Here is an 11,722-nt window from a genome sequence, read left to right on the forward strand (position 1 = left end):
TAATAGACTGGATGGTCTCTCTCCTCTTTAGTCCAGAGTTTCCAAATAGACTTTAATCCATCTGACCTCAGAACAGTTCTGGACTTCACCTCAGTCCATTTTAAACGAGCTCTGGTCCAGAGAAGACAGCAGAGGTTCTAGATGGTGTTCACTATTGGCTTCTTCTTTGCTTGATAGAGCTTTAAGCAGCATGTGTGGATGAACTTTGTTCCCGGACAATAATCTGTGGAAGTGTTCCTGAACCCAGAGCAGAACCAGACCTGGTTTTACTGCAGTGGCCCCAGAGGGCCAAAGATTCAGGTCTCTCTTGTAAATGAGTCCTCCAGGCTCAAAGGGATTTACCTGTATAAATAAAGGTTGAATGAAAAAAAAAAAAATCACGACCGTCCAATTTTGACTTTCAGCCTCGTCCTTTGAGCTCAGAGACTTCTACAAATTATTTTCTAACGAGGGACTTTATTCTGAAATTGTTCTTTTATTTGTAGACACTTTTTCTCCGACTGCTGAACCTCTGCCCGTCTTTACTTCTGAGAGATTCAGCTTCTCTAAAATGCTCTTTTTACAACCAGTCTGACCTGTGGGCAGTTTACGTGATCCAGTGCAACATGCTGCTCCTCCAGCCTTCCCTTTCAGGTCGCTGCGAGCTGAATCGTGTCCCCAGCAGTCACTGAGGCGGGGGACAGCCTGGACAGGTTGCAAGTCCATCACAGGGACACAAAGAGACGACCATTCACCTCTCACCCACATCTAGGGACGATTTAGAGTCACCAATTAACCCAACAGGCATGTTTCTGGTCAGTGGGAGGAAACCCACGCATGCACGGAGAGAACATGCAAACGTACTTTCACAACCTGAACTCCTGTCCCAACTGGTTTCAATGTGTTGCTGCCATAAAAATTAAAAATTTAATTAGATATGTTTACTGTGCTTTATAGTGAAAAAAAAACAAAACGGGTTAAAAAAATAGATTAAAAAATCAACGTATTCTGATTTTATTTACGTTTTACACGACATCCCAGCTCTTTCAGAATTTGGACTGTAAACAAGATAGGCCACTAATATTCACAAAGTTGCCTTTAAAACAGACTTTTCCCGTAAAGACATGAAGAAACTTGATGCAACCACACCCTGAGCTCCAACAAAGAAAATTAGCCCCCGTCGTGCTTCACTTACTTGAACTTGTGGCGGCCACATGGGCGAGGTACGGATGACTGCTGCCTGCATGGAAGGAGGGCAGATGGGGTGCCAGCATGAAGACAAGCCAGATAACGTTACAGAAAATGAAAGGGAGACAAACGCTTGGGAGGTTATTTGACTCGGCGCCCGTCTCGTCTCAACGCATACCTTCAAGACGCTGCTTCTACTCGCCGCCGCCGCGCTCCTGTCCAGAGCAGCCGGTTCAGACTCGCAGTCTGATCGCGTTTTATTTAATCAGCGATGAAAGCTCCGCTCGTCCGCCCGCAGAGGCAGTCGAGCATCTGAGCGGAACTGTATTTCATCGCAAATGAGCTGTAATTGCTCATGATTGTAGTTGTAACTACAGGTAATTATCATCTCTGGCTGCGACTCCAAGCTGATGCAAGTTTGATTCAACTTCTATTGCATTCGGAGTGAGCACGTTTAATTCACCTGCGTCCCTGGGTTTATGTGCAGCAGCTCGGGCCTTGGCGGTAGTGGTTGTTGTTGGTGGGGGTGCAGTGGTGGTGGTGGTGGTGGGTTCAGGAGTTGTGGTGGTGGGTTCAGGTGCGGTGGTTGTGGGCGGCGGCGTGGTGGCCTCCTTCTGACCTGACGGGAGTTGAGAGATGAAAGCAGTCATGTAGGGAGGAAAAGGCCTCCGCGCCGCAACACATTCCGCTCGTTCTTCGCAGAACGCAGCGATGCAAAGCCTCTAAGCTGAGCAAAGTCCAACGAGCGTGGGGATATTTATTCAACGACCTCTGGTCCCCAGAACGCTTTGAAGCAGTGATTTAAAAACATGCAAACCTGGAACAAGTGAAGCTTTCAAAAGCAGAGTTTGCATCGTGTTCAGCTCCTAACAGCCGTAATTATTTATTTAGAGTTAAACGTTTTAGGAGCAATTTTTAAAACTGCACCCGTTGCCTGAAGATCCCACTTTTTTATACTTTTTTAATAATAATTTGGGACATTATTGTAATAATAAAAGCTGATAAAACAGTAAAGAGAACCAAAATCTAAAGAAATGCTCATTGCCGTCACCACGGTAACCACACACCTCTCTTTCTAAATGAGTCAGACAGGAACGCAGCCTAAAAAGTAAGCCTCGACCAAACAGACCCAGCGTAAAAGCTAAGTTAAGTTGTCTTCACGTTTCATTTTTTATGGTTCTTTAGTGGAAGTTATGACAAATAAAGAGTCTTCGCTCCCGGTGTTGAAGTGAAAATGCTCAGAAATGGAGGTCAGTGAGAGTTTGGGTGAGGGAACTCTGCGAGGATCTGAGAGAAAAGTCTTAGTCCTGCAGCGAGGAGAGTCAAAACGGGTGAAAGAAGACAGAAACTCTTACATGTTGATGTTTAAATTGTACTGAAAAACTGAAGATAAAAAGTATTTGTTTGCAACATTTTGGAAAGTTCAGAAGTTGAGTTCTGGTTTTTTTTTCTGTTTCAACCCCGTTGGAGTTTTTTTTTTTTTTATTTTGGATTCCTCGTCTGCAGCAACATTTCAAAATAAAACAAGTTTCCTGATGTTGATCTGCGTCAACAGGCCTGGCTTTTCTTACCCATTCAGCTAAAATCCCACTGCTTTGTATTTCAGTCATGTTTGCATTTATTCATTTTAATTTATTTATTCAAATTTAATTTTCATTTTAGCCAAAATTTTACTACATTTAACTTTTAACAATCTACTTTTAGCATTTAGCAACAATTTTGCCCCGTTTAGAATTTTCACTTCTGTTTTGCTTATTTTAACTTTTATCTATCGTTTAACTACATTTGGTTTTTAGCTACTGCTTCTCTACTTTTAGCATTTAGCTTTGATTTTGCTCTGTTTAGCTAGTTTTAGCTATTGTTTCGCTAATTTGAGATTTTAACTGATTTTACTAGATTTAGCTTTCAGCAACCTTTTGGCTACTGTTAGCATTTAGCTAGAATTTTGCCCCATTTAGATTTTTAACTTCTCTTTTGCTTATTTTAGCTTTTAGCTCGTTTTACTACATTTGGTTTTTAGCTACCGTTTCTCTACTTTTAGCATTTAGCTGTGGTTTTGCTCCATTTTGCTTCAGCTACTGTTTAACTAGTATTAGGTTTTAGCTATTATTTTGCTAATTTGAGCTTTTACCTATGATTTTACAACATTTTGCTTTTAGCAACTGTTTTGCTACTTCTAGCATTCAGCTACAATAATGATAGCATTTTTTCCTTCAAAATGTATTTTTCATTTTATTTCATTGTAGCCAAAGTTTTGCTACATTTAGCTTTAAGCTTTGGTTATTCCTCTTAAGATCTTTAGCTTCTCTTTACTTTATTTGAGCTGTTAGCTGCTGTTTTACTACATGTGGTTCTTGGCGACTGTATTGAGACATTGAGCTTTTAGCTACTAAGATGTTTAAAGTGTAAACCATTAAGCCAGTTCTTGTGCAGTTGGTAAAAACCAGCTCTTTGTGTCTCAACAACAAAACAAACGTAGCATTTCGTGTGAAACTTGCTTGTTTTGACGTAGGTGGGTCTCGAGGGAACGTAGTCCAGGGTCGACGGGTAGAGGACTCCTTTCTTGGGTTTCCCCACTGAAACGCCACAGAGTCAGCTCTCGTTTTGTGGATGTCCTCGTTTGTTCTGATCGTGTTTTCACTTCGCCCTCGTTACCTGAGACGACAAACGACTCCCTCCACTTGGGCAGGGACAGCGATCGCACCCCGTTGGAGTTGCTGCCTTTGTAGACGTTCTGCCCGGCCATCTTCCTCACGATTACCTTCCCTCCCGAGTTTGTGATGACCCCGCTGTGGGAACAACGAGGGTTTGTTTTAGGGAGGCAGGTGGAACGGTGAGGCTACAAGGAGCAGAGGTCACAAAGGTGCAGGACTTCAAGGACTTAGGGTCGACTGTCCAGGAAAACGGGGAGTGTGGTGAAGAGGACGGATAAGATTAGGATGAGATCATCAGAGGTTCAGCACAGGCTGAAGGACTGGGAGATAAAGTTAGAGACCAGACTGAGATGGTTCGGACATGTCCAGAGGAGGGACAGTGGAAAAAGGATGTTACACAGCCGAAAGAAAAAGAGGAAACGTGTTACGAGACGGTTTCAGTGAAGTTTCTTTCCGCACCTGTGGATGGCCGCGTTACAGATGCTGGAGATGGAGGCGAACACGCCCGTCCCGTAGACCTGCTGCCTGGTCTCCCTGCACTGCGCCGGACATCGAGCAATGAACTCCGGGAGGTTGATCTTACCTGCTCGCACGTCGCACTCGATGTCTGGAACCACTGAGGACACAAAAGAGGCAAACCGGTCCAAAACGGACACTTCCCACACAAAAAAAACAAAAAACAGAGCCGTTTGAGCCGTCAGAGTCTGAACATCTGAAAATGAGCTGGTTTGTCTATAAAGCAGTTTTATGAAGCCATTCATTGAGCTGACGGTGGTCGGGGAACAACCACAGAGGCTCTGATTAGTAATACAGTGGCTCAGACCGCTGTCTGCGATGTATATTGTTCCTCGGCCTCTTCTTTTCCACATCACAAACAGAACAGGTCCTCAACAGAACGTCGGTCGTCCTCAGCTATGATCTAACTTCATGCATGTAAACTAACTGGAATAAAACACACATTGAATTTTGTTTCTGCGATCACCATTTTTCAGCGTGTTTAGATCAGTGATCACGTGTTTAGTGATGTCTTGAGAACACGAGTGAGTGGACTGAAAGGCCGGAGCTGCTGAGGATTCCAGCGTGTGGATCGGGTCTACCTTGCTTTGGCTTCTTGTTCTTTGACCCGTTTGGCTTGGCCCAGCTTGCACAGAACAAGAAGAGCACTGTGGGTGAAGCAGAGGGCATGTCACTTTTTAACACACAAAGAAAAACAACTATCAGAGTTGTTTGTTTCACTGTTCACACAAAGACCAGGCGTAAGTGTTCATGTATGGAAGCCCATTTCTGCCACTTTTATAAGTAAATAAAAAAAGCTTCATTAAGTCAATGTCAAACTCAATTACACAAGTGAGCCAAGAGTTTTTAAAAACTTACTTGCTTCATTTTAAATAGAGTTTACAGTTTTTGCTTTAAATATGGTTAATTCTCATGGTAGCTCTGCACAGAGCATGCTCAGTGTTTATTAAGAAAGAATGAGAAAATGAGAAGTGATAAAGACTCGATCTATCTCAGACCTTAAACATCTAAAATATCGTCTTGGGGGTCAGATAAAATGTTAACGAGGTACATGTGCCAAGTCATAATAATAATAATAATAATAATAATGTCATCACAATGTCAGCACTGTATGTTTCCATACAATGGCGAAATTAGTCTCTGCATTTAACCCATCCACCCCCAGGTGGTGCAGTGGGCAGCTATTGAAAGCGCCCGGGAGGCTTTTGGGGATGAGGTGTGCTGCCCAAAGACACCACGTGATGTGCAGTGACTGGGGATCGAACCTGGGACTTTTGGGTCCCAAGCCGGCTGCCCTGCCTCTACACCATCTCGGCCCCCATGAAATACCATGTCAAAATGATAAAATACCACTTCATAAAAATGACACAGCATGTTATAATTATAAGCTGCTGAGTCATACTGAACGTTTATATGCTTTGCCATTTTTTGTGACATAGTATCATCATATGATGAGTCATAATTTTAAGATACAAAGTCATATTCATGAAATGTCAAGTCATAGTTTTGAGATAATAAGTCCAAATTATGAGATGCTGAGTCACATTTATAAATTGCTGAGTCTTATTTATGAAATGCAGAGTCATATTTATGGGATGCTGAGTCATATTTATGAATTTCTGAGTCACATTTATGATATACTGTCATATTTATGGGAGGCTGAGTCATATTTGTGAGATGCTGAGTCATATTTATGGGATGCTGAGTCATAATTATGAGATGCTGAGTCATATTTATGATATACTGTCATATTTATGGGATGCTGAGTCATATTTATGAGATGCTGAGTCATATTTATGATATACTGTCATTTTTATGGGATGCTGAGTCATATTATGAATTTCTGAGTCACATTTATGATATACTGTCATATTTATGGGATGCTGAGTCATATTTATGAGATGCTGAGTCATATTTATGATATACTGTCATATTTATGGGATGCTGAGTCATATTTATGAGTTTCTGAGTCACATTTATGATATACTGTCATATTTATGGGATGTTGAGTCATATTTATGAATTTCTGAGTCACATTTATGATATACTGTCATATTTATGGGATGCTGAGTCATATTTATGAGATGCTGAGTCATATTTATGATATACTGTCATATTTATGGGATGCTGAGTCATATTTATGAGTTTCTGAGTCACATTTATGATATACTGTCATATTTATGGGATGCTGAGTCATATTTATGAGATGCTGAGTCATATTTATGATATACTGTCATATTTATGGGATGCTGAGTCATATTTATGAATTTCTGAGTCACATTTATGATATACTGTCATATTTATGGGATGCCGAGTCATATTTGTGAGATGCTGAGTCATATTTATGGGATGCTGAGTCATAATTATGAGATGCTGAGTCATATTTATGATATACTGTCATATTTATGGGATGCTGAGTCATATTTGTGAGTTGCTGAGTCATTTTTATGAGTTGCTGAATCACATTTATGAGTTTCTGAGTCTGATTTATGATATCTCATAAATATGACTTGGGATTTTATTTATTTATTTATTGTTTTTGAAGTGGCACATATGGGCTTCCGTAGACAATCAGTTTTTCTCACCAAGAAGGACGATATTAACTGTTACTCTGAACATGATGGATGATGTTCTGATCCAAAAGCTCGGTCAGATGCTCTTGTTCCACCTGACAGAAACAAGAAACAGAACCGGTTTTAAACCATTTTCTCAAACGCACTCCCCGCTGCCTAATAAATCAAAACAAGCCCAACAAGCGTCTGCTGGAACCAACAGAGACTAAAACTCTAAAGCACCTTTTGGGTCCGGGCTGCAGGCGGTTCTGGATCTGAAGGCCACATCATGTCTCCACAGCCGTCGCTACATTACAGGCCTGTTGTCCCACTTCAGAGCCATCGTTTCAGATAAAGACAGTACTTTGGCCAATCAGAACCATCTGGGCTCTGAAACCAAACTGTATAAAGACGCCCTCCCACTAAACGCTGTGGAGTCAGACTTATTAAAGAGCCGAGACGTAATCTAACAAGCCAGGAATGGGAAACTGCACCCAGTCGGACGGCTCCTTTGTTTGAGGGCGACGGCCACATCAAGCTGGGTTTGGGTTGGTTTACAGTGAAGATGTTGGCTCGTTCTGGAGTCGTGCTCGAATCAAACCATAGTCAGAGTTAAAGTTGGAGCAGACGTGGGCGGCTGAAGCGTCGCCCTGTAATGTCAAATCAGAGCAGGATCACAGCTCTGCTGGCAACGACGCAGCAAAGTCCCGATTATCAAAAGGCTTCATTTCACGTTCAGGATGACGACAGCGTGGAACCGCTGCAGGTCCTTTGTTCTTCTGGGAGGTATTCTTCTGGGGTCCGCTCCGTGTTGTGTGATGACTGCCATGACCTGCAGAATGTCGCGGCGACCCTCCTGGCCTCCCCCTGCTCCAACTTCCTTGCGTTTGAGCCACAAGTGAGGCCTCGATTAACACGAATGACACGTATACGTTTACCAAGGAGCGAATAAAGTGAGTGACCGTCAGAAAAGGGTGGATTGCTCTCTTCACTTCGAGGATGAGGTTCTGCCTCGAGTATCTCGATTTTATTCACGAGTGAGGGAAAAATGGAGCATGAGATTGACAGACGGATCGGCGCAGTGTCTGCAGTATTGTGGACTCTGTGCCGGTCCATTGTGGTGAAGAGGGAACTGAGCTGTAAGGCAAAGCTCTCTGTTTACCGGTCTTTATGTTCCTACCCTCACTTGTGGTCACAAGCTCTGGGTAGTGACAGGCTGAGAAGTTCAGTTATCCTGGAGAGACTCGGAGTAGAACCGCTGCTCCTCCTCACCGGGAGGTGATTCAGGCATCTGGTAAGGATGCGGGCACCTCCCTAAGGAGGTGCTATGGTCATGTCCGACTTGGAGGAGACCCAGGACACGTCTCTCTGGTGGCCTGGGAACGACTTGGGGTCCTCCCAGAAGAGCTGGAAGAGGTGGCTGTGGACTTCCCTGCTCAAGCTGCTGCCCCGAGACCTGACTTGAGAACCAGTGGAAGATGATGGATGGATGGATGGATGGATGGATGGATGGATGGATGGGTCAGAAGACAAAACCAAAGGTTGTTGCCTGCTGTCCTTTCGAGAGTAACATATGACATAATCACGTGCCAAACAGCAAAACACTCCTGGAATCAGTTGCATAAAACAGAATTCTTCTCCACATCTCGAGTTTCTGCAGCACTCCAGATGTTAAACGCTCATCTTTAGCGTATAAACGCCCCAACCGTTGCTCTGAGAGGTGACCGAGGTGCAGAAGGACTTCGCCCACTGCTTCTGAGCGCTGACACGGTTTTTCCAGCCCGCTGAGCTCAGACAGGTAGGCAGATATAAAAACTGCACTGCAGGAGCTACAGTGTGTTGTTGCAGGAGGGGGAGGGAACACAGACAAGCTGGAGCAGATGTGCACATCTGCACTCCAGGGGGAAGGGAGACGAAGCTGCACCGATCAGAGATCGCATGAAGTCAGCAAAGAAATCCTCGGTTTGATTACTCCTCTGCAGAGCTGCATGACATCATCGCTCCACGACCGACAGAAATAACAATCATTTGATTCCTTATAATTTGAGATCTCGGCATGAAGCAAAATTATGTCTTTTGTCTTCGCCTGCAGGGAGTTTCCTGCGCGGTGAATAACAGAGGCCAGAGCCACTTGCAGAAACACGACCCGACAGAATTCACTTACAGAACAAACGTTATCAGAAAACGTGCAGAAATCAAATTAATTTGTCCCGTTTGGTTCGGCACACTGGCCCCGATCGTGTTGTAGAAAGCAAAATGAGTCCAGACAGGTCGCATAGTTGGGGGAATTAAAGTTCGGCACAGGAAGTTATTGCAACCGTCATGTGGATTACAACCTTAAACAAGCCTTCGGGAGCAGTACTGCAGGAAAAATGAACCTTTTCAGCTCCTGTAGAAAACTTTACAGTAGTTTTTGTGCAAACTTGCTATAAATCTGATAGTGGGGGGGAGTCATACTTGACAGGTGTGTTAACAAAGACTAATGCAAACAGGAAGTACAGGGCTGTGTGGGTAGTCCAACAACAAACACACAATGGGACCACACACACACACACACACACACACACACACACGGTGCATCAGAGCCTGAAAGTCTTGGTTCAGAAGCCTCCTCCTCTTCACGCAGCTCATCAGCTGAGAGCTTCTGCTGGGGGGAATGTGCTTCCACACAGGGAGGTGTCAGGTCTACGCAGGAAGCAGGTTGGACGTGCCCAAACCCAACATGTCTCTGCAGGGTCAATTCTGCTGCCGTTTGTTTCTGGAGCACGCAGGCCCAACGTCTTGGCAGTGAGTCTGGTGCGAGCCCCGGCCTGCAGCTGGCTGCCGGACACGTCGTGTGGAGACCACGTGCAGCAGCCGGACTCTCTGCAAGCTCCAAGCGAGGTCGGAAAGAAACGTCCAACTGGATCAGCAGAAACATCAAACACTGGAGAACCTTCTTCTGGTGCAATAAATCATTTCAAAATAAAAGCTTGGGGATTTTTTCCCCCCACATTTTATTAAAATGATCCTTTTTTTTGTAACCAAATATAAACAGAGGTGTCAAACTCCATTAAATAAGAAACAAAAAACATTTAAACTCATATTTAAATAAATAAACGTGCTACTCCATCACAAATATAAATTTCCTGACATTTAGACAAGATTTAGAACAAAAACAGCTGCTTGATCATTTAAGATCTATTCAACAAATCATGTTTTATGCTTTTCGAACCCTTTTTAAAAATTTTATTTATTGAAGAAGATTTTAATGCACCTTAGCTCAACTCAAATACCTGATAACTTTTCTGGGCTCGTTTATTTTCTGTTTCTGCATAAAAAATTAACTGATTTCTAGAAAATTTAACTTTTTTTTTTGCTTTAAAGTTGTGAAGTTGCTACTAAAAGTTCTCAGTTTGAAGCATAAGAAGAAGCAACAGAGACTTGGTCATGGCAAGTTAGGTTTAAAATATTGTCTCAAGGACGGACAAATCTGACACAAGGGCCGGGTCTGGGCCGCGGGCCTTCACTTTGACACGTGCTGCATGAAAAGAGGTGTTTTTATTTATCTCCAATTGAAGCTTTAGGGACCAGGACTGAATGTTTTTGTTGTCACAAGTTCAAATCTGAATTTAGGCTGCCTTAACATTTTAAAATAAAGTAAAACTAACTCATATATATATATATATATATACACACACAAACATATGCAAACACCTCCTTTGGTGCTGGTCAGAACGTGATCAGCTTTTTAAATGAATGCGCAATTACGCGTCACGTGACGAGTCAATCTGTGCAAAAAGCAGAAGTTGACGCTGCCCGGAAGCTCTGTGAACAACAAATATCTTCATCTTCACCTCCTACCTGAGAAGCTGCGCCTCGAGGGACCCGTCCACAGGTAACTCCTGCCTGTAGCTGTTTGGAGCCGTGAGCGCAGGCTCCGGTTCCACCTGGAGCTTTACGCGCGTCTGACGGCTGGACTCATTAAAAGTGGAGGACGGGATGGGGCCACAAGTCTCCCCCCGGTTCGTCCGTCCCACTCCAGGCTTCCAGTTTTTCACACAGGCAGAAAAAAGTAATCAGATCCGGAGAGGACGCGCAGGAGAGAATGGAGAGGTGCGCGTCACGCTGCCGCTTCAAGGAGCAGATTCTGCTCTGCAGCAAGTCCAGCCGAGAAAGAAGCGCTTCTCGTGTGTTTGTGAGGCTGACAGAGCAGGTTCACCCTGACTCTGGGCTGGTTTTACCCCTGAAGCTCCTCCTAACCAGAGCCCGGCTGTGCGCCAGCCTCAAGGTGTCACTGGGCTCCCCACGGACGGTTGGCTGAAATTTCACTTTAAAGCTCCGTGAGGTTCGCCAGTAAAAGAACTCATTGTTTGGACCATGTGGGTCTTTGCTGAGTCAGCATTTATACTATGTATTGTTTTTTATGTGTACTTTTTTAAAAAATCTAACTTTAGCTGTTTCAGCCATTGGTGCACCAAAACAAAACAAAAACAAAAAAACATTCAGCTATTTTGGGTGCTGTGACTTTTGGTATTTGTAAGTTTAACAGCTTTCGAAAATATTTACTTTGTTTACAAATATTTCTTCTCATTGAAATTTATTGAGATCTTTAAATTTATTTATTTATTTGTCTTTGAAATCTGCTTAATACTAACTCTACCTTTTATCTTCCTATTTCTAGCTACGGTTCGGCTACTTTTAGCAAGCCTTTAGGTATTTTACTACTATTAGCTTTTTGTGACTTTTACCTTCATATTACTACTTAGCTGTTTTAGATTTTAGCTAACTTTTGACACAAATGGATTTTAGCTAGAATTGGATTTTTAGTTAGCCTCTATTATCTTTAGCTTT

The 11,722-nt window shown here is 43.2% G+C and overlaps 2 protein-coding genes across 3 annotated transcripts in view; both read right to left on the reverse strand.

Annotated features, from left to right (window-relative positions):
- vit (vitrin) overlaps positions 1–6,964 on the reverse strand; it is a 25,538-nt gene extending 18,574 nt beyond the window's left edge. For both annotated transcript variants that reach the window (XM_037678207.1, XM_037678199.1), the window contains exons 1-7: positions 6,923–6,964; positions 4,919–4,984; positions 4,281–4,437; positions 3,823–3,956; positions 3,666–3,743; positions 1,631–1,786; positions 1,175–1,219 (exon numbers count right to left, since the gene is read on the reverse strand). In XM_037678207.1, coding sequence (XP_037534135.1) covers positions 1,175–1,219; positions 1,631–1,786; positions 3,666–3,743; positions 3,823–3,956; positions 4,281–4,437; positions 4,919–4,984; positions 6,923–6,956 — 670 coding nt within the window. In that variant the 5' untranslated portion in view covers positions 6,957–6,964. The remainder of the gene's footprint in view (positions 1–1,174; positions 1,220–1,630; positions 1,787–3,665; positions 3,744–3,822; positions 3,957–4,280; positions 4,438–4,918; positions 4,985–6,922) is intronic.
- The window catches only part of opn6a (opsin 6, group member a), a 101,538-nt gene that overhangs the window by 74,406 nt on the left and 15,410 nt on the right, over positions 1–11,722 (reverse strand). The window lies entirely within an intron of this gene.

This window comes from Nematolebias whitei, chromosome 1 (genome assembly GCF_014905685.2).
Source record: "Nematolebias whitei isolate Nwh7 chromosome 1, NemWhi1, whole genome shotgun sequence".
NCBI lineage: Eukaryota > Metazoa > Chordata > Actinopteri > Cyprinodontiformes > Rivulidae > Nematolebias > Nematolebias whitei.